The sequence below is a fragment of the Lagenorhynchus albirostris genome, chromosome 1, assembly GCF_949774975.1.
Source record: "Lagenorhynchus albirostris chromosome 1, mLagAlb1.1, whole genome shotgun sequence".
NCBI lineage: Eukaryota > Metazoa > Chordata > Mammalia > Artiodactyla > Delphinidae > Lagenorhynchus > Lagenorhynchus albirostris.
Genome location: NC_083095.1, coordinates 66,960,478 through 66,985,596, shown reverse-complemented (window position 1 = coordinate 66,985,596; position 25,119 = coordinate 66,960,478). Strand labels below are relative to the sequence as shown.

Below are 25,119 nucleotides of genomic sequence, written 5' to 3'. Positions count from 1 at the left end.
ATTTTATGGCATGTGAATTATATATCAATAAATAAACAAACAAGTAAGAAAGCTGGACCAATGTGGGGAAGTGGAACTGAATTATGGTCATTGTAGATCAGGCAATCAATGTATTTCCAGTCCTGAAAGATAAATGGGTGGAGAAAGTCGGGGTGGGAGAAGGTGCCTAGATGCTTTTCCTCAGAACAAAATGTTTAAACCTGAAATCTAAAACTTAAAGCAGAGCCTGCACTAATATTAGATATTACTTCCATATAATCTCCATTTCTCTTCATCTCTCCTAAACAATATGAAGCCAAAATTTAGTGTTTTCATTTCCTTTATGTTACCATCTTTTACTTTATCTCTTCTAAACAATATATAGGCATACTTAGTGTTTTGGTTGTATTAACATGCCTTCTCTCTCTCTCTCTCAACTTCTTTTGCTTCATCTCTGACAAACAAGAGTCAGCCAAAAATTAACATTATAATTCCATTCACATTTCTTCTCTCACCTCCCTGCAATCTTCAGTATTTCTGTGTCCTGTCTCCCTCATATGTCTCTAGTCACTTTCTCTTTCCTTTGCTCTTTCCTACACAACTCAGCTTGCTCTTTCTCCCACTAATCTCACTTTATCTTCTAAAATACCATCCTGAAAAATAAATAAATAAAATACCATCCTGTTGCTAATAAACTTTCCTATATTGTTAACCTTTCCCTAACAATCTTTTGATCTTTTCGCTATGATGGAAACCCGACTTCCTCCTGACCATGAAGGTCCCTTTAAGGGAAGATTATTCCTATTTCGAGACCAGGAAATGGAGCTGACATTTCTCTGGCTCTCTCGTGGTTTTCAGAATATAGTTCTTTGTTCCTCTTCTGACATCCCCTTGATACATCACTCTTTCCCCATCCACATCTCTGCCTTTTGCTGACCTTCATATCACACTTCCACAGTGATTAAAAAATTTGGGCTCAGGGTCATGGGTATTTCCTGCTGTTCTGAGTCATACCATTCTGGGTTACCTTTCTTGTCCAAATGGGGTACTAGCTTTTAAATTCCTTGACATCCTCCACTGCAGCTACACGTTCCCATGGCCTCATTCTAGATTTTGTTGTCACTCATAATAGCTCTACCTCAGAGATCTCATACTACGACCTGTCTCTAATCTTTCCACGTCCCCTATTCCCTCTTAGAAATTCTCCTTCTAACTTCTGAAAAGCACTAGTCTTCTCGACCTCTTCCCTCATCTGGTCTGTAAACTCCTAGTTGATTTTACTCTTTTTTTCCCTTTCCTTATCCAGTTTGGTTTATGAGGTCAGTTGTTTCAACCATTTTCTTACTAACATTCCCAATTCCTTCCACTCCATGACCTTAACACACTGCATCTCCTCTGCTTATCCCTGAATGTGAATCAACCCAACCCATTTGCTTTTTCCAATCTGCTCTTGGAATGCCAAGAAAATTGTGTAACTGTGTTTTCTTATTTGTTGCATTATTTATGATTTCTAGCCTCAGCTAGTTGGCTCACTTACCCATTTCCTAAAGTGGTTACGTCAAACATTCACTACTGTCCTCCAGCCACTACGCCAAGCCATCTTCCTCTCTCCCAGATGATCGCATCTTATGTTTTACAGCTAAAGTAGAGGTCATGATGTCTGAATTCCACTAGAGCTCTCCTTCTCATCCTATACTCAGCAGTCTTTTCCTCTTATCTCAGAGATACCCAAAGTTTTCCAGTTTTCCAAAAGCACTCCTCCGTCTACACTTTCTGTATATTTTGTTCCATAATTTTACTCCATAAACCTCTCTTCTTTCTTCAATTTCTCTCTCTACTTCCTCTTCCTCTAAAAACATGCTCAGATTTTTTGCATCTTAAAAAAAAAACCTTAATACTGCCTTCCCACAAAACTACAACTCTTCAATTTCCTTCATACTCAACTTCCTGAAAGAGTCATCTACATTTACTATATTTTCTTAGTCCCATTCAATCCTCAAGACATTTGGCTTACATAATTCCAAGGAACCTGTTCATAGTGACCTCCTAATTGTCAATCCAAATGGCTTATAAAAAGTTTTATCCTATTTGACTTCTCTACTTGATTGGCTATTGTTCACCACGACCTAAATAGAAATTCTTCCTTCTCTTGGATTTCATGTCAGCATTCTCTTAGACTTTTTCTGCTTCTTCTCGTCCCACTCTTTGTTAGCTAGCCTCTTGATGGCATCTCTTAATCTGCCTATTTCTTAAATAACTAGCTTCTTACTGTTTCTCTCTTGACATCTTTTCTACACACTCTCTTAGACAACGGCATCCACTTTGGTGACTTTTTAAAAAGCGTATAGTTCAATAGTTTAAGTATACTCACATTGTTGTAACTCTACATACACTGTTGTATCTCTAGAACTTTTTCATTTTGCACAACTGAAACTCTATGCCATTAAACAACAACTCTCCTTATGCAACAACAAGTTACCCTGCCCCCAGCCCCTGGCACCCACAATCCTACTTTCTGTTTCTATGACTCTGACTACTTTAGATACCTCATATAAGTTGAATCATACAGAAGTTTTCTTTTCGTGGCTGGCTTGTTTCACTTAGCATAATGTCCTCAAGGTTTATCCATTTTGCAGCATGTAATAGAATTTCCTTTCTTTTTTTAAATAAATTTCTTTTATTTATTTATATTTTTGGCTGCGTTGGCTCTTCGTTGCTGCAAGCGGGTTCTCTCTAGTTGTGGTGAGTGGGGGCTACTCTTCGCTGTGGTGCATGGGCTTCTCATTGCAGTGACTTCTCTTGCTGCAGAGCATGGGCTCAAGGCACGTGGGCTTCAGTAGTTGTGGCACGCGGACTCAGTAATTGTGGCTCATGGGCTCTAGAGTGCAGGCTCAGTAGTTGTGGCACACGGGCTTGGTTGCTCTGTGGTATGTGGGATCTTCCCGGATCAGGGCTCGAACCTGTGTCCCCTGCATCGGCAGGTGGATTCCTAACCACCGTGCCACCAGGGAAGTCCAAGAATTTCCTTTCTTTTTAAGGCTGAATAATATTTCACTGTGTGTGTATACCACATTTTGTTTATTCATTCATTCTTCAATGGATGTTTAGGCTGCTTCCACCTCTGGCTACTGCGAATAATGCTGCTATGAACAAGGGTGTGCAAATCTCTCTTGGAGACCCTGATTTCAGTTCTTTTGGATATATACCTAGAAGCGGGATTGTTAGATCATATGGTAGTAGTATTTTTAATTTTTGAGGAACCACAACTATTAACCTTGGTGACTTTAACTACCATGTATGTGTAGCTAACTTCCAAATCTACATTGGATGACCCAGTCTCTCTGTCTCCTGAAATATATAAAGATATGAACCTACAAAGGAGGGAAATATGTTTATCTTTTTATCCACTATGTATCCCAGTACTGGGTATAAAATTGCTTCTAAACAGATTCTTATTTAAAAGACTATGCCTTTTGGGGGCTTCCCTGGTGGCGCAGTGGTTAAGAATCCGCCTGCCAATGCAGGGGACACGGGTTCGAGCCCTGGTCCAAGAAGATCCCACATACCACGGAGCACCTAAGCCCGTGCACCACAACTACTGAGTCTGAGCTCTAGAGCCCCCGTGCCACAACTAATGAAGCCCACGCGCCTAGAGTCCGTGCTCCGCAACAAGAGAAGCCACCAGAATGAGAAGACCGCACACCACAATGAAGAGTAACCCCCGCTCACCACAACTAGAGAAAGCCCGTGTGCAGCAATGAAGACCCGAAAGCAGCCAAAAATAAATAAAATTAATTAATTAATTAAAAAAAAAAGACTATGCCTTTTGAATTCTGAGTGTGTCTAACAAAGAAATTCTAGGAGGGCTAAAGTCCAATATTTTTTCTACTGACTATTGTGTAATTCAGGATGAATTACTATTGTAAGCTTAATGGTAGGCACCTTGCAATGTACTTATTGCTTCTTATAATGCTTACTACTGCTTTGCACATACTAGGTCATAAGTACCTGGTTAATTAAATAATCTCAAATATAAATAGAACTGAGAGTACCAGTGGCCCACTATTGAAATGCTTGCATAATTTCTTTTCCCTATTTCTAAATGAAAATATCAAGGAAAAAGAGAGGAGAGAATACAGGAATTAATATGTCATTACTCTACTCCTACACATATTTTAGGATAAACACAAATATGTGAGCTATGTACTAGATAAACTTTATTCTGATCTTATGACCTCAGTAAATAAGAATCTATCAATCAACAAAATGTTTGGAAAAGTTTAGCACATAGCAAATCTACACCACCACCAAAAAGGAAAAGATTAAAAAAAAATCACTTTGGAGCATATGGACACTCATCATTATCACTTATGAGATAATAGCAAGAACACTGAGTAACATTTAAAATAATATTCTGAAATCATCTTGAAATTAAAATTAGGCCCAGATTTATAATGGAAAAAAAAAAACACTACCCAACACCAAGGTGACTGACGGCACAAAATTTAATCATTGCTTAAGACAATCAGACACTTTTCTCTTTCACTGGTAAATATAGCTTTAAAACTTGCAGTAACTTCTGCCAACTCAGAACCCTGAGAAAATAAGTCACTTTTTTTTTTAAGTCACTTTTTTTATAGGGAGGAGAAGAAGAAGAAAAGGATATTACCAACAATGTAAAAGGAATGCAGAGTGGTAACCGCTATGAACACTGGAATCACCACGGAAACACAGAACTATGAAATGGCAAAGGGCTGAGTGAAATGCCTGAAGCCCATTCTATGGTCCAGCTTTTAAAAAACAAATGAAAACTCATAAGATGTAAGAAGAATTTAGTTATTTTGATGAGTAACACACTTTTTTTTTTCAGTTCATCTGATTAAAGTTTAACCAACTCCTGATTTACAGAATTCAGTTTTCAGAGTTCCACAAAATGGTAGAGCTGAGAGGAATTTCAGAATTTGTCAAGTGCAATCTCCTCCCTTATGATGAGTCGTGATGGGATTGAGTTACCCTAGGCTAGTGTAACACACACAGTCCATGGGAAAGCCAAGACTTCAACAGAAGCCTCTTGACTCTTAGTTCAGAGATATCACCACAAAGATTATACAATTAGTTCTCAGATGCTAGTCTGTATAAGAGCCACAGGTGGGGAAAAGTGGCTTAAAATGCAGTTTCCAGGCCTTTTCTCAGAAATTCTGATTCAGTAAGTCCAAGGTGAGACATAGGAATTTGCATTTTTGACAAGTTTTCCTAGTAATTCTGATTAGGGAGATTCTCAGACCATACTTTGGTAAACTACTAGAAAGTTCAGCAAATCATGGGTCATTTAGAAATAGGCTCTTTTCTAGTCCCAGGTGCAGACTTCCAGGGATAGTTAACTAACCTAACTGAAAAGGTGGAAAAGTTATTTCTCCCATGGGTCACCATTTGGGACCTTTTTTTTTTTTTTTTTTTTTTTACCATTTGGGACCTTTAAAGACAAAGGCACACGGAGTAGAGAGGCTTTCCTATAATGTAAGTATAGTAAATCTGGGCATATCAGTGAAATGCAGCAGGCTCACACACAACCTTGGCCTCGGACTTCCCTGGTGGCACAGTGGCTAAGAATCCACCTGCCAATGCAGGGGACAAGGGTTCAAGCCCTGGTCCGGGAAGATCCCACATGCTGCGGAGCAACTAAGCCCATGCGCCACAACTACTGAGCCTGTGCTCCACAACAAGGGAAGCCACCACAATGAGAAGCCTGCGCACCACAACGAAGAGTAGGCCCTGCTCACCACAACCAGAGAAAGCCTGAGCGGAGGAACAAAGACCCAACGCAGCCAAAAATAAATAAATTAATTAAAAAAACCCAAAAAACAAAACCCTGGGCCTCTGAGAGGAGAAGCTAACCAGCAGAGGCAAAAGGGGAGAAAAGAAGAGGAATAAATTAAAAACCCTTGGCAAACAAAATAACCTCTTCTTGGAATGGACAGATGGATAGATAGGTAGTAAAGCAAATATAGCAAGATGCCTATTGTAGAATCTAGGTGGTGGATATGTGGGTGTTAACTATGCAATAATTTCAACTTCTCTATGTTTGGACCCACTTCCCCAATTCTTGAAACCTTAACTCCAAGACACTGGTGTTTCCACTTCTCCCACTTTTTCCACCTACCTGTCTGACATTTCTTTCCTTTGTCAATTTTCCTCTTCCTTCTGTTACTATAAATTTGGTTGGACCTCAAATCCTTTGTTGTTCTCTACATCATCTCTCGCAGATCTCATCTTCAAAATTATACTGAAATGCCAGCGCTTCCCCAACTAGATGAAATCTCTTCCGTCTCCAAATTTCCATAGTACTGTTTTTACCTCTCTTTTGGCACCTCTAGTTTCTCTGTGTTCCAGTTAACTATCTTAACACACCAGTTATTTTGTAATCTCCTGAGGAAACTGCCTTTTCATTTTTAGTGTGCCTCTTATACTTACCTGAGTAGGCTCTCAGTAATATTGGAATGATTAAATCTCGTCTATTTCTAGGGTTTCAACTATCACTGTTATAAACAAGACTCTCACATCTATACTCTCTCTGCCCTGAGTAACAAATCTGGTAGACGTTTCTACTTTAGGTGCCTCAAACTCAATGTATTAAAATCTGAATTCATCTTCCTCAGTAACCCATACATGAAATCTTAAGAGTGATTTTTGATTCCTCCCTTTAGCTCCACCACAGCTAATCAGCTGTCCTGAAGTGTATTGTTCTTCAAAACACCTTTCAATATCTCCAATTACGTTTATTTCCATCTTCACAGCCACTACTATAAGTGAGACCAAATCCCTTTATGTCTGCACTACTCAAAAAAATAAAAACAAAAATCTGTCTTCCTGTCACAAAATTTCCTTCTCTCTGTAATCCTTATGTACCACTGTCAGGTCTCTCCTCTTAAAAACAGTCTTCATTATGTCATTATTCTCTCTAAAAGCCTTCAATGGCACCTTATTGTCTATCAGTCCAGAAAGTTTGAAGTGCCCTCCCCCACACCTCGTGCCTATAAACATGCTACCCATTCTACAAGGGATGGCTCAAGTTGCCATGCCTGTTTTAACACAGGGATTCACCACTCTAGCCAGAAGTATCTTCTCCCTCTGCTGCTATTCTATAGCTCAGAGATAGCATTGTCCAGATATCACTGATCACACAGTACCTAGTTCATTTCTGTGTCTATCATGTCCCCTACTAGATGGTAAATTCCTTGGGGTTAAGCGTCATATCTTGAACAATTTGTATTTCACACAGCTCCCAGCTCCACTGCTGACCTGCAGATTCTGAGGATTATAACTTTCAAGTGGAGAGCAACTATCCATGACGCAGTATTAAGAAAATGTTAGAACATTTTCAACACCTGCCTTAAAAAAGGCAAGTATGCATATGATGAAAAGAAATCAAAGCCACGAAGACTACCTGAATGTAATCAGGGTATAAAATAATTCAGGCACTGAGAAAATGAAACTGTGATGATCATATCTACTTCATTAAAGAAACTTACCTTGGGGCTGCAAAGTAAATTAAAAGAATGCCTGGAGTAGAAAGTGTGTCTTAGTTTATTTATGTTAGTATAAAGCTAAGTAAACAATATCTCAAAGCTGGAGTCAAGGATGGCATTTTTGCTAGTCTAGTCCGACATGCCTTAAAAAGACTCCATATCTCCCCCTCAAAAAAAAAATGTCCACAATTACTTTCCCAACCCCAACTGTTTATAATAGTATTAGCTAATGGTTCCCAGATACTGTTTACATACGGTGTGGTGCATTCTCTACATAAATTTTTCTTTTCACATTCAGAAAAAAAGCTGATGTAATAGGTGAAATTTTATTAAGCTTCTTAAGAGAAAAATGCTAGCTAACACAGTGCAAAAAATTCATTCATATGGAAAAGTCCAGTAAAAAGAAGTAGGATAAAATTTATCATGAAGTTGGCTATTTGTGATGCATTCCACAGAACTGCTTTATTTTGTAATTAAATATAGAGGGTCTTAAAGCTTGTACCAAAATTAATATTTATGAATAAAATACTTTTATATTTGATTCACAAAAAGTTTATTTTAAAAAGGACTCAAATACAGGTTTTCTTATATGAAATTTGTTTTTTTTTCCTTCTGTGTTTTAAGAATGGCTTGCTTCTTGTAATCTTTCTTAGGTACATAAATACAGTTATACTATATTAAAAAGATAATATAGAGTAAGCCTTAAGAAAATGTAAAGTGACCACCCTTGTTGAAATAAACAAAATCCAACTGAGTAAATTGAAGATATAATTGACTCTATTAGGAAATTCACGAATCAGGCAACATCCCATCTAGCAACTTTTCAGGTGCTGTGAGGGGTTGTACAAAATGGAAGGATTTTATAGGAATAAGGGTGGGGCAAAGTAGCTATTAGCAAAAGAAAAGAAAGGACTATTTTTAGGCCAGAACATCTTTGTAGGGGGAAAGGGTGAAGGGAAAGGCAAGGGTTTTATTATATAGATGGCTTCTTCTTCTGGAGGCTGGAGAGGGCCCACGTGGCAGATTACCGAATTGGTGCTGACCAAAAAATTCCAGACTGGTTAAGACTACATTTCTGAGGGAACCCTCCTACACTGTTGGTAGGAATGTAAGTTGGTACAGCCACTATGGAAAACAGTATGGAGGTTACTCAGAAAACTAAAAATAGAATTATCATATGATTCAGCAATTCCACTCCTGGGCATATATCCAGACAAAACTCTAATCCAAAAAGATACATGCACCCCTATGTTCATAGCAGCACTATTCACAATCGCCAAGACATGGAAAAAACCTAAATGTCCATTGACAGATGAATGGATAAAGAAGATGTGGTACATTTATACAATGGAATACTACTCAGCCATAATGAAGAATGAAATAGTACCATTTATAGCAACATGGATGCAACTAGAGATTATTATACTAAGTGAAGTAAGTCAGAAAGAGAAAGACAAATACCATATGATATCACTTATATGTGGAATCTAAAATATGACACAAATGAACCTATCTATGAAACAAGAACAGACTCATGGACATAGAGAACAGTCTTGTAGTTGCCAAGGGGGAGGGGGTTGGGGGAGGGATGGAGTAGGAGGTTGGGATTAGCAGATGTAAGCTATTATATACAGAATGGATAAACAACAAGGTCCTACTGTATAGCACAGAGAATTATACTCAATATCCTATGATAAACCATAATGGAAAAAAATATATATAACTGAATCACTTTGCTGTACAGCAGAAATTAACTGCTACAATTGTGCTACAATTTCACAACATTGTAAGTCAACCATACTTCAGTAAAAAAAAAAACAACACTACATTTCTGGTGAAGGTTAAAACTGCAATTAGGTTAGATCTTAAATCTAGGTTTGGTATCATGGGCTTTAGCACAAGTGACACCATTTTGGGCCTGTGGCTTTTCTCTTTAACACACTGATGTAATAAACTAACAAAGTAGAAATAGCAATGTCCACATTTATGTTGAATCTCAAAAACCTGTTTTAGTTTGTCTTTTAACTTTTCTGGTGTTATCTATTGTATTAAAGAAAGGGGTAGTGGTATTAAACTTGCTTCCTGCACATTCCAACCTCTTTATTTCTTAATGACAAAGAAATCTATGTGTGAAATACTGGTAAAACCGAACCAAAATCAAGAGTATTCTAGCCACTGACGAATCTCCATGTTAATTCAGGTAACATTTACTATGAATTATTGAGCATGGACAACATGGTGCTATGGAAGTACTGTGGAGATTTAAAGAAAAATATTATACTATGTGTGCTCACTGTCATATTGTCTCTGCCCAATATTGTTTATATTCTTGTAGTTAGGACATATAAGCATAAAAAAAAAAAGGTGAAGTACTCAATCTCATAAGACACATTCCAAGTGTCAAGAGTGGGACAACCATAATGCCCAGGCGGGTAGAAGCAGGAGAAATTACTGTGGGGTCAGAAGAGATTGACTTGAGCTAGATATTGAATGATGGATTTAGAGGAGAGCAGAAGACAACTCTGCTTGTCTTCTGAAGAAGAGTGAGCGTGATCTAGGAAGGGTATAAAAAGAGCTATCCTGGAGAATTTCTACTGGGGAGTAGAGGGAGAAAAGGTTAGAAAGTCAAGCTGGAGCCAGATTATGAAACTGTAATATCAGCTTTAGAAGTCTGGGCTTCATTCGAATAACAGTGGTTCTGAGATTCCAGTATATACAAGAATCACCTGGGGGAGATAGGTGACTAGATAGATTTTAACTCCTGAGATTCTAATTCAATAGATTTAGGATGGTCCCAGAAAATTGCATTTCGTAAAAAGTTAGTCTCCCCAGGTGATTCCTGTACAGGTGGTCCAGTGGCATACTTTGAGACACTCCACCTGAAGACAAAAGATTAAGAATCTTTTCCTAATTGTAGTAACTCTTGCAAATTTTATGCCAATTTTCCATAAGTTTGAAAACACCTAACTGCTAGGCCCAGAGGTCTATCCTCAGTCTTTGTGTTGTCCCATTTTTCTTCAGTATTTGGCACTGACTGTTTAAACCTTGAAAACTATCTTGTTAACAATACATTTTCTGGTTCTCTCTGCCTCTTTGATCTCTATACTATCCTGTGGCCTCTCATATGTTGCCTTTTCTTTATGTTTTCTCAGGATTCTGACTTTGGTCCTCTGCATTTCTCCCTTCATTTCATTCACTCCTAACGAGTAAGGAGAACCTTCATGCCAACCTCAGAAGTTTAGACTTTGTCCTGTAGATAAAAAATAGTTATAAAAGTTTCTAAACAGTGGAATATCATACAGAAAGGAATTTTCTAGAAACATTACCTTGGAGATGGTCTTCAAAAAAGGATTAGATGTAGGAGAAATAGGAGAAGGGAGAATAATTAGACTATCAAAATAAACAGACATTTAAAGTCATCATCAAAGTGTGGCTTCAGAATGAAAGTTCGTTTTCTAATAGTTCTTCCCTTTCAGAAAGTAGTCTTACTTCAATAAATTAATAGATAAAGCACTTCTAGAAATACTAGTTTCACTATCATGTGAGTTTTTAAGAAATAACTATAATGTAACAAATCAGGTCCTCTGCAATGTTAATCATAGATAATACAAGTTTGACATGTCATCATTCTAACACCAATGTGAGTTATCCTCCAAAACAAGTGGCATAGGATTCTATAGTATTTGATCCTTATATCTGATAAGCTTAGGTCTTTCATTATGGAGTCAATAAATCATTAATACAGATATTATTCATAAATGTCAATGCCTTCTTTTGACTTGAATGAAGAAATGTAAAAGTGTTTGATTTACCTAGTATGAGTATATCCAAGATAAATTCATACTCATTGGTAGTCCATGTCTTATACACAGTATTTTATATAATTGAATCCATGAAGTTTGCCAAATGGACAGATAAAATAGTATTCAGGAATGATATTCTAAGTGCAGTAATTCAGACAGAGAAAGACAAATATCATATATCACTTATGTTATCTAAAAAAATGATACAAATGAACTTATTTACAAAACAGAAACAGACTCACATAGAAAACAAATTTATGGTTACCAAAGGGGAAAGGGGAGGGAGGGATAAATTAGGAATTTGAGATTAATAGATACACACTACTATATATAAAATACACAAACAACAAGGTCCTACTGTATAGCACAGGAAACTATACTCAATATTTTGTAATAACCTATAAAGGGAAAAGAATCTGAAAAAGTATATATATATATATATATATATATATATATACTGAATCACTTTGCTGTACACCTGAAACTAACACAACATTGTAAATCAACTATACTTCCATTAAAAGAAAGAAATGATACTCTAATTTAAACATTCTAGAATCTTTGAAAAACAAAGGCAGAAGGCACCCAAATTAGGTGTAACCCTACCACCACCTAATTTAGTACATAAAACAATTTATTGGCTGTTTTTTCTCAAGTGATCCACACTGGGAGATGCTAAGCCTTTATGAAGATCAATTTTAACTCTCACTACAAGAGAAGTCAGGGGGATAGAAATTATTGCTCCCTAATGTGTGATCTTGGGAAAATTATTTAAGCATTTTCTTACTTTCCACAGCATTATTGTCATTATATACTGTGAAGATAAAATTAGGTATCTGTTGAATGTTCTTTGAGCATCTTGGGCCAGGAGAGCTACAGAAAGCCAAGGTGTAGTTATTTTCCTATCTACTATTTCTCTTGCCTTTTTCCTCTTGTTCTAGCCTCCTTGGAAATGAAACAAACTTGGCTGTCATCTTCTGTTTAATAACTCTTCATGTAGTTGAAATTTCTATTCTCCACAAGTACCACAAGCAAATTTCTTCTTAAGGAGAATTGCCTGAACTATAAAATAGCAATCTAGGGCTGTGAGTCAGCATTTCACCCACACACATCAAAATGATTTAAAATAGGTAACACATAATCTTTTTGAAAGACATATAAACCTCCTCGGAGAAGCTCTGAGAAAATTGGAGTTTGAAAGTTTATGAATAGTTTATTACATTTCAATAAGTGTATTGCGAATCAATAAAGCAAAAGTTAAGGACAAATGAGCTCACTACCAAGTCAGTTATTGATCCTTAAGTTCCAAAATAGAATAGTACAGGAAGGATATAGAGAAAATAGGACTTTTTGTGATAACAGAAACTTTAAGTATCTTAGGAACATAAACCTAAAGAAATTATAAGACACAAAGAATTTTCAACAGCTACTTAAGATGTTTCTTCAAGTCATTGTTTTCATCTTTTTGATAACTAGAAACACTATTTCATTTTCACTCTTTAAAATATTAAATCAAGTCAAATGAGTGTGTAAAAAATGAACATTACCTTTTATTGATTCATTTATTCTTTCAATTTCTTGTATATCTTCCTCTCTTGGCTTTGAAAAGTCTACCTTCTTAGATGTTTATCTTATGTGACTGTCTTAGCTTGGGCTGTTAGAACAAAATACCATAGACTTATGGTGGCTTAAACAACAGAAATTTATTTTCTTACAGCTCTGGAGGCTAGAAGTTCAAGATCAGGGTGCCAGCACGGTTTCTGGTAAGGGTTCTCTTCCTGGCTTGTAAATGGCTCCCTTCTCACTGCATTCTCACATGGTGGGCAGAAAAAGGGTGAGCAAGCTCTCTGGTGTTTCTTCTTATGAGGACACTAATCCCAACATAAGGGCCCCACTCTCATGCGCTATCAACCCTGATTACCTTCCAAAGGCCCCATGTGCAAATACCATCACATTGGAGGACTTCAACATATGAATTTTGGGGTGGGGGGAGGACACAAAAATACACTAATAGAAAAAATGATACTGGCTCCAAATCATTAAGTCGATAAAATGGAAATGAACAAGTCAACTTGTTTTCAAATCATTCCAGTAGAAAGCCTCCCTTTTTATTCCTTTTATTCCTTTTATAGCAATCTAAACCAACAAGAAAGGAACTTCCTAAAAAAATTTATGAACATTAATTTAATGAAACAGTAACTTTTAAAAACCAAAGACAGAAAATGCAACACACATTGTTTTGGTAAAAAGCTGAGAAACAGAATATTAAGCCATTAGTATATTAAATAAAAACAACTTTTAGTCCCCCATACCTTATTGCTATATCAACTAAAGATTCTTAAAATAATTTAAAGCACTTGGATGTCCTTGGAAAATAATATTAAAATGTACAATAACATTTCTGTATTATATTTTCATAGATATTATTAGAAGGAATAGTAAATTGCATATTCTTTCATTCAAAATATGGAAATCTGAAATACTAAAACAAAATTGACAAAATTATAATCGTAACACAAATAGTGATTTTTACTACATATTACATACATTTGAGGGTATAAGAAACATATTTTTCTTGATTGCACAAAATGCTTACTTGCAAAATGCTTAAATACAGCTCTCTAAAAACATTTCCATGTTCTTATCAATGACCATAAAGCGAATACAAGGCATTTTTCAAAATTTTGAGTGTGAGTTTAGGGGAAAGCAGGATGGAAGGTGACTGAGATCCAGAGTTTAGGTGACGTGGCGAGGTCCTCCAAGTAGCAGGCTGCAGAGGTATGGATGGGACCCAGGATTTTCTTGTCTAAAAATGCTGCAGATTAGTATACTCAAGCAGAAGGGGAAGAGAATCTAATTACAACTGTAGAAACTTTTAATTTTTCAAAACTCAATTAGGTGTGTGTATGGTCCATCGGTATCGAGCTTTAACACCTGCCTGTTGCCGTAAGTGCCATGTTCCACCACAACCCCAGCTTCAGCACACTTGCTGTTAGCAGCTAATTCTTTTTTACAGAGAGTCACAAATTGGGAATAAAGTTCTAACCCCTCTTCTTTTCCAGAGTTAGAGTGATACTGCATGCTTCTTCCTTTTACTCTCCCCCCAAGGGTGGCTTGAGGGATGATAAGAATGTTGCCAGGTAGATCCAATACAGAGACACGCTTGCCATTTTCTGTTTCACTTAATTTCACATTTAACAGTGTATTAACTGGGTAGGGAAGAAAGGAGAACATTTTGAGGTAGAAAACAAACATGAAGAAAACCAACGATCTTCTAGTCAGCAAACCTCATGTTTAAAATCCAGTTTGTCAGCTCATGCTTTTAACCCAAAGTTTCTATTTAGATTTTAAAAGCTGCTTCAGTAAGCTAAATGATCTAAGCATGAAAAACAAGGAAGATTTCATGCAGAAAATGGCATGATGTTTTAAATCTGACTTGGCAGTTAGGATCTCCTAACAATAAGATAATCCAGAAAGGACTAAAGAATTAACTGTATACTGGAACTTCAAGATATTGTTGCCCTGGGGGATACATGAAAAGATTTTGCCTTTTTGTTCCTTTTTATATTTCAAAACAAATCCCACTGGAAAAAAAACATGACAGATCCTCCACACACTTATTCTACTTTATAACAAAGAACATTAAATAAAAACCTTAGTGCCTTTATTATTTTAAACTTAGTTGCCTAGAATTCTAAGCTGAGACAAAGGTTCCAGGTTCAATCCTGTTATAAACTAGTTGATCTTGCAGTTTTATAACCTCGAAGACATTATTAACAAAGACTAATTATTTTACAAACATCACCAGTGTGAGAAGGATAAAGGTGAAAGCAAGACTCATCAGAAATTCACTGTCAACTGGGAAAGTAAATCCAAAGGTATAGAGTTACTGGCATTATCTTCATATACATACAGGAAAATATTGTATTATTATTTTTATGGCACTTATGCAAGTATACTCATAGCTAATAAGAAGTGTCAAAATAACCATAAATATCCATGTGTAGCTAAAAAATCTAAACTTAGAAAATCTTTACATTTCAACATTAGCCATTTTCAAAACAATAAGCAAAAGAAATGCCTAATATAAACACCCTTAGGGTCTTCCTACCTCTATAAAGGGTATAAATAACTTCTGCTTGTAAAGAATAGTCCTGAGAGGACACAAACAGTAAAAGAACTATTGAAACCTCACACTCCTGTGTGAATAATCAGGCTTGAAAAGGTATGCTTTCTGGTGGGGTAGTCAATGGTTTCAACTATTAGAGAGCCTGTAGTAAATATTAGCAAGGATTCAGTACAGTGGCCCCACTCTACAAATCAAGGAATTAACCTGGTGAAAACCTGCTAAGGTGAACACCCAAATGAATTCCTAAGCTCTGCATTTAGCACTATCAGTTTTCATTTAACTAATGCCTATTTTAAAATACCTCTAGGGACTTCCCTGGTGGCGCAGCGCTTAAGAATCCGCCTGCCAATGCAAGGGACATGGGTTCGATCCCTGGTCTGGGAAGATCCCACATGCCACAGAGCAACTAAGCCTGAGCGCCACAACTACTGAGCCTCTGCTCTAGAGCCCACGAATCACAACTACTGAGCCCACGTTTTGCAACTACTGAAGCCCACACGCCTAGAACATCTGCAACAAGAGAAGCCACTGCAGCGAGAAGCCTGCGCACCGCAACGAAGAGTAGCCTCCGCTCGCCACAATTAGAGAAAGCCCGTGCGTAGCAATGAAGACCCAACACAACCAAAAATAAATAAATAACTCTATTTTTCTCTATTACAAATAGGACTTTGCTATATAGCCTGCAGTCCTATTGATTGCTTCTAAGAAAACTATAATTCTCTGGAGCATTTCATTCCACGTAAATCACTATCCAGCTATCCAGGCCTCAGGCTAGTGACAGACTAAGGAGGCAGTTTTGAAATAACAGGCCAGAGAGGTAAGTATAATTTATTATACACTTCCCTCTACTGGATCTAACTGAGAATTCAATTAATGCTGTTGGTATACAAATATCAGTATGTAGAAGTAAATATAATACAAATACAAATGTCAGTAAGTAGAATTAAAATGAGACAATGAATTAATGGCATCTTGGAAACTCAAAGATTCTAAGACAGGTTGTCGATCAAATATCTCTAATGATGTATATGGGAAGTTAAGTTTTGACAGGGCCCTGGATCTCTGTCCAATTATACTGAAGATGAATTGAGGAAGATTCTGCACATCTATACATTAGCCATGCTATTTCAGACTTTATGGGTATAACTGGCTGTTATGTTCCCAAGGGCTACATGATTTGATTGGAAAGATCTGAATGCATGTAATAAGTATGAGGTCAGGTTTAAGAGAATCCCATCACACTGGCTTACTTTGCCTCCTGGAACAGAGGGAAGTACAAGCTACTACTATCAATAATAGATGGACTTATTTTGCTTACAACTCACACCAGTAGAATGTGATTCTTAGAGTCACAGCTCTTTACTGAGAATCATGATATATAAAAGCTTTGTGTTAGACTATCCACTAGAAGAGTTAAAGTGGACTTCCTCAGTGTTTTTATTTGGCCACAATTTGGCCAAAAATGCTCTTCCTGTTTTTGAAGATTTCTACTATATAGCTTTCATGGTCAAGAAAGCTTTAATTCAAGGCAAAAACAGACAGAATGTCCAATATCCAAGCATTAAGTCCTGGCAATAACCCTCTGTAACAGGAGACCTCATTTCATTTTCTCTTTAAACCCTTTAAAGCTCCCTATTATCCTTCAGGTTCAAATTTCATTTTTTTTTTTACATCTTTATTGGAGTGTAATTGCTTTACAATCATGTGTTAGTTTCTGCTTTATAACAAAGTGAATCAGTTATACATATACATATGTTCCCATATCTCTTCCCTCTTGTGTCTCCCTCCCTCCCACCCTCCCTATCCCACCCCTCTAGGTGGTCACAAAGCACCAAGCTGATCTCCCTGTGCTATGCGGCTGCTTCCCACTAGCTATCTATTTTACGTTTGGTAGTGTATATATGTCCATGCCACTCTCTCGCTTTGTCACAGCTTACCCTTCCCCCTCCCCATTTCCTCAAGTCCATTCTCTAGTAGGTCAAATTATTACAGTTACTTGCTTTCCATCCTCACCTACTGCAGTCCCTTCTCAAGTCTAGTTTTCATCCTCTGACAAAGTTGTTAAACATGTTTGATGTCTCAGCATAAAATCCCCTCTAGAAGCTTTAGCCCTTTGTCCAAGCTGTTCCTCACTGGGCTATTTACGCTTGAGTTCCACTACTTAAAGCTCTTCTAGGTTAACTTCCGCCTGCTTCAACTACCCATCTATATAATTTATATTTATTAATCCAACTAATGGGTACTGCCTTTACTAATGGAGAGAATATAACCTGTCCCCAACCTTAGGGACAGCTTGACTATTTCAGGCTTCTTTTTTTGTACATAATTATTCTATCAAATACTGTCTTGAGATAGTATATAATTTGATTTGGTATATCTGAACCTATGTAATTATCACAAGGAATGTGCAGTGATATAGAATATCGAGGACACTGGAAAGCTGCAGGCAGGTACATTATTGTTCAGAGATACCTGAACACTGACTCTTTCTCTGCCCGCAGAGGAGGTGTGGCTGTGATGACACTGAGCTTGGTTTAATAATCATCTTTATACACATTTCCTACAAAGAAGTGCATAAATGGTTAATGTAAACTCTTTTATAATAATGATATAAGCCTGATCTTCACATATTTGATGGGAACCACATGTTGTACATACAGTGTCACCTCTATGCCCCTGTTAGGGACTCTGAGAGATAAGGAGACTATATTAAGAAATGCAGCATCTATTTCTCCCTATGTGGCCACCCTGCTTCCAACAAGTTTCTGTATCCTTGGCTGAATCTCAGTGTGTTGTCTGTGTGTGTGTACACTCTTCTAAACCAATCTATAAACGATCTGAAATGCTGCAGATATTTTAAAAGAATTCTACCACACTTGCTTACATTAAGCTTTGGAAAAGGCAAACAGCTAAAGTCAACAACAGTACACAGAGTTAAGTCATTTATAACTTACATAACAGTACAATTTAAGATTGTGCTTTTTTCCCTTCTGATTCATCTATCTATTGCTAGTCACTCTCACTCTTAAAAAAGAAACATCAAACACATACCCATTTTGGGAAGAAGCTCTTTATCAGCTCCCTTGAAAAAGCACAGGTAGATCACTAATCCTCTCTGGACCTATGAGAAACCACAATAAATTCAGATTAGAAAGAAGCTTCTATATACAGAGGTAAATGAATAAAATTTCACAACTTTTATAGATAAAAGGTTAAATGCAAAAGAAGAGGAATAACTTTTGATAATAGATTTAATTTCTTAAATATGTGAGAAAATAAAATCTTTTTCAATATTCAGTCACCTCAGTTATCATTTTTCAAAAATTAAGTTTAAAATACAGCCAAGAGCAGTAAAGACCCCAAGTTATACCTTCAAACATTTACTTCTTTTTTTTTTAAAATTAATTTATTTATTTTTGGCTGCGTTGGGTCTTCGTTGCTGCATGTGGGCTTTCTCCAGTTGCAGTGAGTGGGAGCTACTCTTCGTTGCGGTGTGCGGGCTTCTCATTGCGGTGGCTTCTCGTTGTGAAGCACGGGCTCTAGGCGTGTGGGCTGCAGTAGTTGTGGCACGTGGGCTCAACAGTTGTGGCTCGCAGGCTCTAGAGAGCAGGCTCAGTACTTGTGGCGCATGGGCTTAGTTGCTCCGTGGCATGTGGGATCTTCCCAGACCGGGGCTCAAACCTGTGTCCCCTGCATTGGCAGGCGGATTCTTAACCGCTGCGTCACCAGGGAAGTCCCCAAACATGTACTTCTGATCAAAATCATTAGTACTATGAACTAGCCTCTTCCTAAGTATGGCTGACAGACATAAATATTTAGTTTGCAGGGGCCCATTTATTCAACACCAAATGAATTCACATTATATCAGATATGGCTGATGTATAAACAACACTGTAACTGATATGTTTTTTGACATCATCATTCTTTGTTCCTCCTAATCCATTTACTTATAGATAATGAAAATAAGGGTCTGATTCTATTTCAATAAACTCCAAGAAACTGCTGTCCAATTATTTTTTGTTATTTTTGTTAATACATTAAATACACAGTGATTAAACCTTGGAAACTGCATTCATATTAAGTTCTACATCAAGAGGTTTTCTGTTATCAGGAATGTAAGCTTATTTATTTTATACAATGACTTGGATAGTTCTTTATTAGCTCTTGTAGGACAGAGACTATACGGAAAAGAGACACTTGACAAATGACTTTGATTTTGCTGCAGAGTGAATCATTAAATTTTTTATTTTGTAGATTAACCTTCTGAGTCCAACAGCTATCACAAAGATTGAGTTAATATCTGTAAAGTGCTTAGAACAGTGCCTGGTTCATAGTAAGAGCGATACAAGTGCGTATTAAGTGACTATGTAAAAAGAAATTTAAGGACTGAAACACAATTTATTTTACATCTTAACTCCCAAAGCACTTTACAGACTGTTTTGTACATGATAGGGACTCTGTTGATTGCATTTAAGTTCTACTGTATATTACAGGCTCTATGTGTTATCTAAATACTCTTGTAAATAAACATAAATGCAGCTCTGCACTCACACCTGACTTACCTGGATAAGAAGTAACCTTTTATAAGTGTAATTGTGCTCTTGAACAAACAAGTGCCTCCAGGGCACACCCATAAGTAAGGAGGTGGCAGGTTGAATAATACAGATATCTGCACCACTGTCACAGCTCTCTACACTGGGATTGTTTCAGCACAGGCCAAAATTTCTCAAGCATACTCATATTTGGACACATGCAATGTCAGAATTAAGTAATTGCAGGAATGAACACCTGTTGGGACTTCTCTGGTGGCCCAGTGGTTAAGACTCCACCCTTCCATTGCAGGGGTTAGATCCCTGGTCAGGGAACTAAGATCCCACATGCAGCATGGCTTGGCCAAAAACAAACAAACAAACAAAAAAACACTAGTTCTTTCCTTCTACTTACCACACTACCTCTTCATTAGGGTATTTTCTTTTAGTTTATTCCAAAAATAGCTCTTAAATTGTGATCTACAAATTCCCCTCCTCAAGTCAGAATCACCTTCCTTGTAGCTTCTTTTGGTATAAATAGAACATTTCAAATATATAGGAAAGTACACATAATTCTCACTGTAGGTTAAAAATGTTCACCTTCCAGGAAGAAAAATATTAGCCTGTGACAGCAAAGGTCTAAATGAATGAAACCAAGAACACGCAAAGTAACCTTCAAATCAAAAAGTAAACTTAAAAACAATTAAAAATTTTTTTTTAATTAGAACTTTTAGTAATAGAATAGCTGATGCTTGAGAAAGAGGAAAGAATTTACTCTGTCTAATTACTCGTCAGCTCTTCATACTAATTTAGCCATGTGTGGGAGTGGAAGAGAAAGCTTTAAAATAGCTTTCAAAGTTAATAAACACACTGATAGTTTGGAAGGCTGCAATAAACTATCCGTGATTTTGCACAAGGAGATGTGACATGAAGAATATAAAAGGATAAAGAAGCATGGAAGAAATCTAAATGATTAATAGTTTGGGATTTATAGTCCCATGAAGCAAGTATAAAAATAGGCAATTCTTTGGACAGTATGGCAAAAATAATAAAATCTCAAAATAGGGAAGAGAAATTTTTAAGAGACCATAACAAAAGAAATAAGAAATGAATTTTTGAGAAAGAAAAAGCGAGGGCAAAAATATAGGCCTGTTTATGCTTATAAATATTTCCAAATTACAAGGGAGTAACAGATAGTGATTTAAGAATAGTCACCCACATATAGTTCATGGGTAGTATTTAAAATAATAACTAGGATTGTGTTAAGGAGTGCTAGATTTGGGACGGAATTCAGCAGATGAATGAATGAAATGCTCCTACATTAAAGTTTCTGAGTACCTCCACCAGTTTTATTTATCATTATTACACATTTTTTTCCTTCATTTCAACTTACTCCAAAAAATAAGTCGGGGGCCTTAAAGAAAATTTTGTTTTTGCATGGAATTTTGCATATGGGCAGGCTCTTTTAAAAAGGCAAATATTCAAGCAGAAGGACATCATATTGGTGTAAATGTTTAAAATTCTTTGGAGGAAATGTGTTCGATAACAATGCAACATTATTATAAAAGTAGTCATCTTTGTTCCTGGTGGGAAATAAGTCAAGTTTTTTAAAGTTTCTTGAAAAAAGAACTGCTTCATGGGCAATCTCACGACTGTGCTAACACCTAGCTGCAGTCAACCTAAGAGGGAATTCGACGGGATCCGGAGCACAAGTCAAAACAGATCTTGAACGCTTGCAACAAATCTAACGTAGAAGCTCGAACCAGATCAGGACAACTCACCAGCAGCCCGAGTATCGCGCAGGGCGTGGCAAGGCTTTTTGCTCTTTTGAAGCAAGAGATCTGAGCTACTAGGTCTAAACTCCACAGAGCTCAGGTAGGCAAACGGTGAGGGGAAGCTCCCAATTCCCGGGGTGCCAAGCAGGGGACACCCTCTTCCTCTCGGAAAATAAGTCCGAGGGAGAAAGGGCCAGGGCCGGTGGTGCAGGACTGAGGAGAGAGGCGACCACAGGTAGGCACTGAGGGCAGCGTTGGGCGGACCGGCCGGGAGTCCCGCCCCGCCCACAGCACGTGCCACGCGCCACGCGACCGGCTCGGAGGGAGACGCGAGGGCACAAATCGCCTAGACAGTGCGGTGAGAACCGCCCCTGCGCGCCACAGGATAACCGGAGCTGCGGAGCCGACGTTACCTCCACCCACTGGGCCGCGGCGTCCCCTTCGGCGGGGTGTACTTGCAGCCGGGCGTGCAGGCACTGCTGCAGGAGGGCCCGGGCCTGAGGTGGCCGGCCACTTTCAGCCATGGCTCAAGCCCGCGCGGATACTCCCCAGGTTCCAGCCACGCGCCGCACAGGCCCGCCCCCGGCGCTCAGGGAGCATTGGACGGGGCGCGACGCAGCGGAGGTACGTGCTGGTCGCCCGTGGCCCCGCCTCCAGAAGGGCGGGGCCTCTGACTGGCTCATCGGTGGCCCGGATGTGCGGTCTTAAAAGACGTGTATGTACTAACCCTTACCCCAACCTACATGCAATTCGGTAGAAGGCGCTCAGTGTATGCTTTTAAGCGAGTGAAAAGACCCAGTGGTTCTCTTCCCAACCTACCTTTTTTTTTATGCGGTACGCGGACCTCTCACTGTTGTGGCCTCTCCCGTTACGGAGCACAGTCTCCGGACGCGCAGGCTCCGGACGCGCATGCTCAGCGGCCATGACTCACGGGCCTGTGGGGTCTTCCCGGACCGGGGCACGAGCCCGTGTCTCCTGCATCGGCAGGCGGACTCTCAACCACTGCGCCAGCAGGGAAAACCCCCGGCATACCTTGTAAAGAGACATTTTTCAGCTCAGAAAGCTTAAGTTTACAGACGTTGAAAAATTTTAAATCTGCTAAGTCCATATTATGCCCATTGTGAAGATAGGTAAATAGAATGAGTCAATTGAATCGCAAAACAAGCGGAGGTGGAACTGAAAGCTATAAATCTTTCAAAAAAATCTCCTTACCCCAAATAAAACAACGCTGCCTCCTCTATCAAGAATGCTATAAATCATTCTGTTCTCTCAGTTGTGGAAAGGTGTTGGTAGGCTATGTGAATACATATTTGGAGATCAATCTTTTAGAGAATATCCTTGCTAAAAATATTCTTATCCAAGAAAGTGTTTGATTTTAATAAATTTTTAAACATGCTACTAATTCAAAAATAAAATGGCATAGTCTGATGCACATAATGATACTGAATTCTGTGGTGTTTTCTGTAAGTACATAGTAGAATGTAAATGAAATTAAACAAGGGCTTGATTTTCTTTCCCACATAATGTATTCCTTGAACCTGCATCAGATTAGCATTATTTTTCTATGGGCTTGGAGAGTTTAGATGAGGAATAATAGTGTTACCCTGACTGCATTACCCAGGTCATTGATTTGGGCTCGGTTGGCACAATATGCCTATACATCCTGGTCTCTGTTTCAGAAGATGACATCACTGACAGTGTTGCTATCCATATAAAGTAGTGTAGCTGAAGAAAATAATCTATGTGTAATGAACAGTCCTTTCTACACAGAATTGAAGCTGCCTGTTTGCTGGTTATCTTGCAGGCTGCCTTTCACTTTTTGTAAAAACAGAAAGCAAAATCTCACATTATCTCTCATTGAGGGATTGCAGGGGTTCCTACATTTGTTGACATTTGTCTGCAGAGCACAGACAAATTGCATTGTCTGCACCTTTATGTCTCTTTTCTCTTTCACTCCCAGACTCAAGTTTTACAGGCTTGAAGGAACTTTGACATAGAGGGCCCTTAGCCTTCACCCAGAATAAGAGAGGACTTCATGTCCGTTTGTATATGGGTGTAGGAGATAGGGAACTCTCTTGAAAATAGTCTGTGGTTCACAGAAATTTTTTCACAGTGAAGGGACGTTAGCAAATTGAGAAATCCTTCCTGTTAGTAGATGGAGTCTGGTTGGTAATGGTTAGCCTCTCAAAAAACACCAATTACTTTAAATCTTCCTGTTAAGTGAGGATCTTATTCTTTCTTTCTACCTGCAGAGGGCAGTAGAGAGTAGGCACTAAAGAGAAAGTATTTACTTTCTGTATTTTATTTATTTTTTTTGAACATCTAGTTTCCTTCCACAAAGAATTTAAGAAGGTCAGCCATACCTGCAATAAAATAGTGAAATGTGAATAAAAATAAAGCATAAGGAGTAAAGAAAATGGAATTATGTCAGTTGGAATGTGGAAAATTGAAAACAAATAGACAAGACAGTGGTTCTTGACTGGAGTGCTGAGATGATAACGTAGCAAAGTTTTCACAGATATACAACTTCAATTTTTGTTATAAAACAGTTATGTTCATCACATGTAATGTTGACGTGGAGCATGTTGTACAATTTCCTTCAAGTTAGATGTAAGAGGCAAAGCACAACATTAAGTTGGCTCTAGAGGAAGAAGATTCACTGGAACATAAGAGAGCTTTGCCTTGTGAGTATACAAGAAATCACTGTCTGGGCAAGAATAGTTCTCAAACAGCTACAGTGCTGAAAGGAGACCATGCAGCTAGTGCATTAGTTATGAAAGCATTCTAGGCCCTCTGAGACGGTATAATAATTTAGTTATTTTAAGTTGTTTAATTCATTCAAGTTGGCTGCCCCAAATTTTAACAGAGAACCACTTCTGAAAGATCCTTTGCAGCTGATAGTAAGCTTCCTGATTGTAAAGAGGAAAAGAAAGAAAAATGAACTGTTTCGTAATCTGTTTCATAGACTAAGAAATCTGTTTCTTGGACTAAGCAGAGCTTTACGTAAGATTTAGCTCTAGAATAAACCTCTTGCCCGAGGCTTTACTTGGAGGTATGTTAATCAGTAGATATGCAACAGGAAGAGATAGAGGTTTCATTTCAGGGAAGGCTTGGAAGAAATCTAGCCCCCTACCTCAAAGCTTAGAGAGGTTTTTTTTTTTGTTTTGTTTTTCCTCAGTGCCTAGGGAGGTGATCAGTTTCTGAGAAATTAGTTCATACTAACTAAATTGCACATGAATTGGGATAGAACCAGAATACTAATTTATTCATTTGTAGTAAGAAATATTGCTGTGACATGGAGTGGAAATTCTCACATAAGGCATGATCAACACATTTTCCCTTGTGCAAGCAGGGTATACTAGATTATATTCAGAAGTC

At 38.0% G+C, this 25,119-nt stretch overlaps 1 protein-coding gene across 4 annotated transcripts in view; it reads right to left on the bottom strand.

The window, feature by feature from the left end:
• The window catches only part of DTD2 (D-aminoacyl-tRNA deacylase 2), a 30,042-nt gene extending 7,655 nt beyond the window's left edge, over nucleotides 1–22,387 (bottom strand). For 2 of the 4 annotated variants that reach the window (XR_009543827.1, XM_060167829.1), the window contains exons 1-2: nucleotides 22,155–22,387; nucleotides 18,489–18,558 (exon numbers count right to left, since the gene is read on the bottom strand). Coding sequence is in view for 3 of the 4 variants with exons in the window: in XM_060167829.1 (XP_060023812.1) it covers nucleotides 18,489–18,558; nucleotides 22,155–22,265 (181 nt within the window). In the remaining variant the exon portion in view is untranslated. Of the gene's footprint in view, nucleotides 1–12,836; nucleotides 14,518–18,488; nucleotides 18,559–22,154 lie in introns of those variants that run through there. The other 2 variants (XM_060167811.1, XM_060167821.1) reach the window with 2 other exon arrangements.
• Between the last annotated feature and the right edge of the window lie 2,732 nt (nucleotides 22,388–25,119).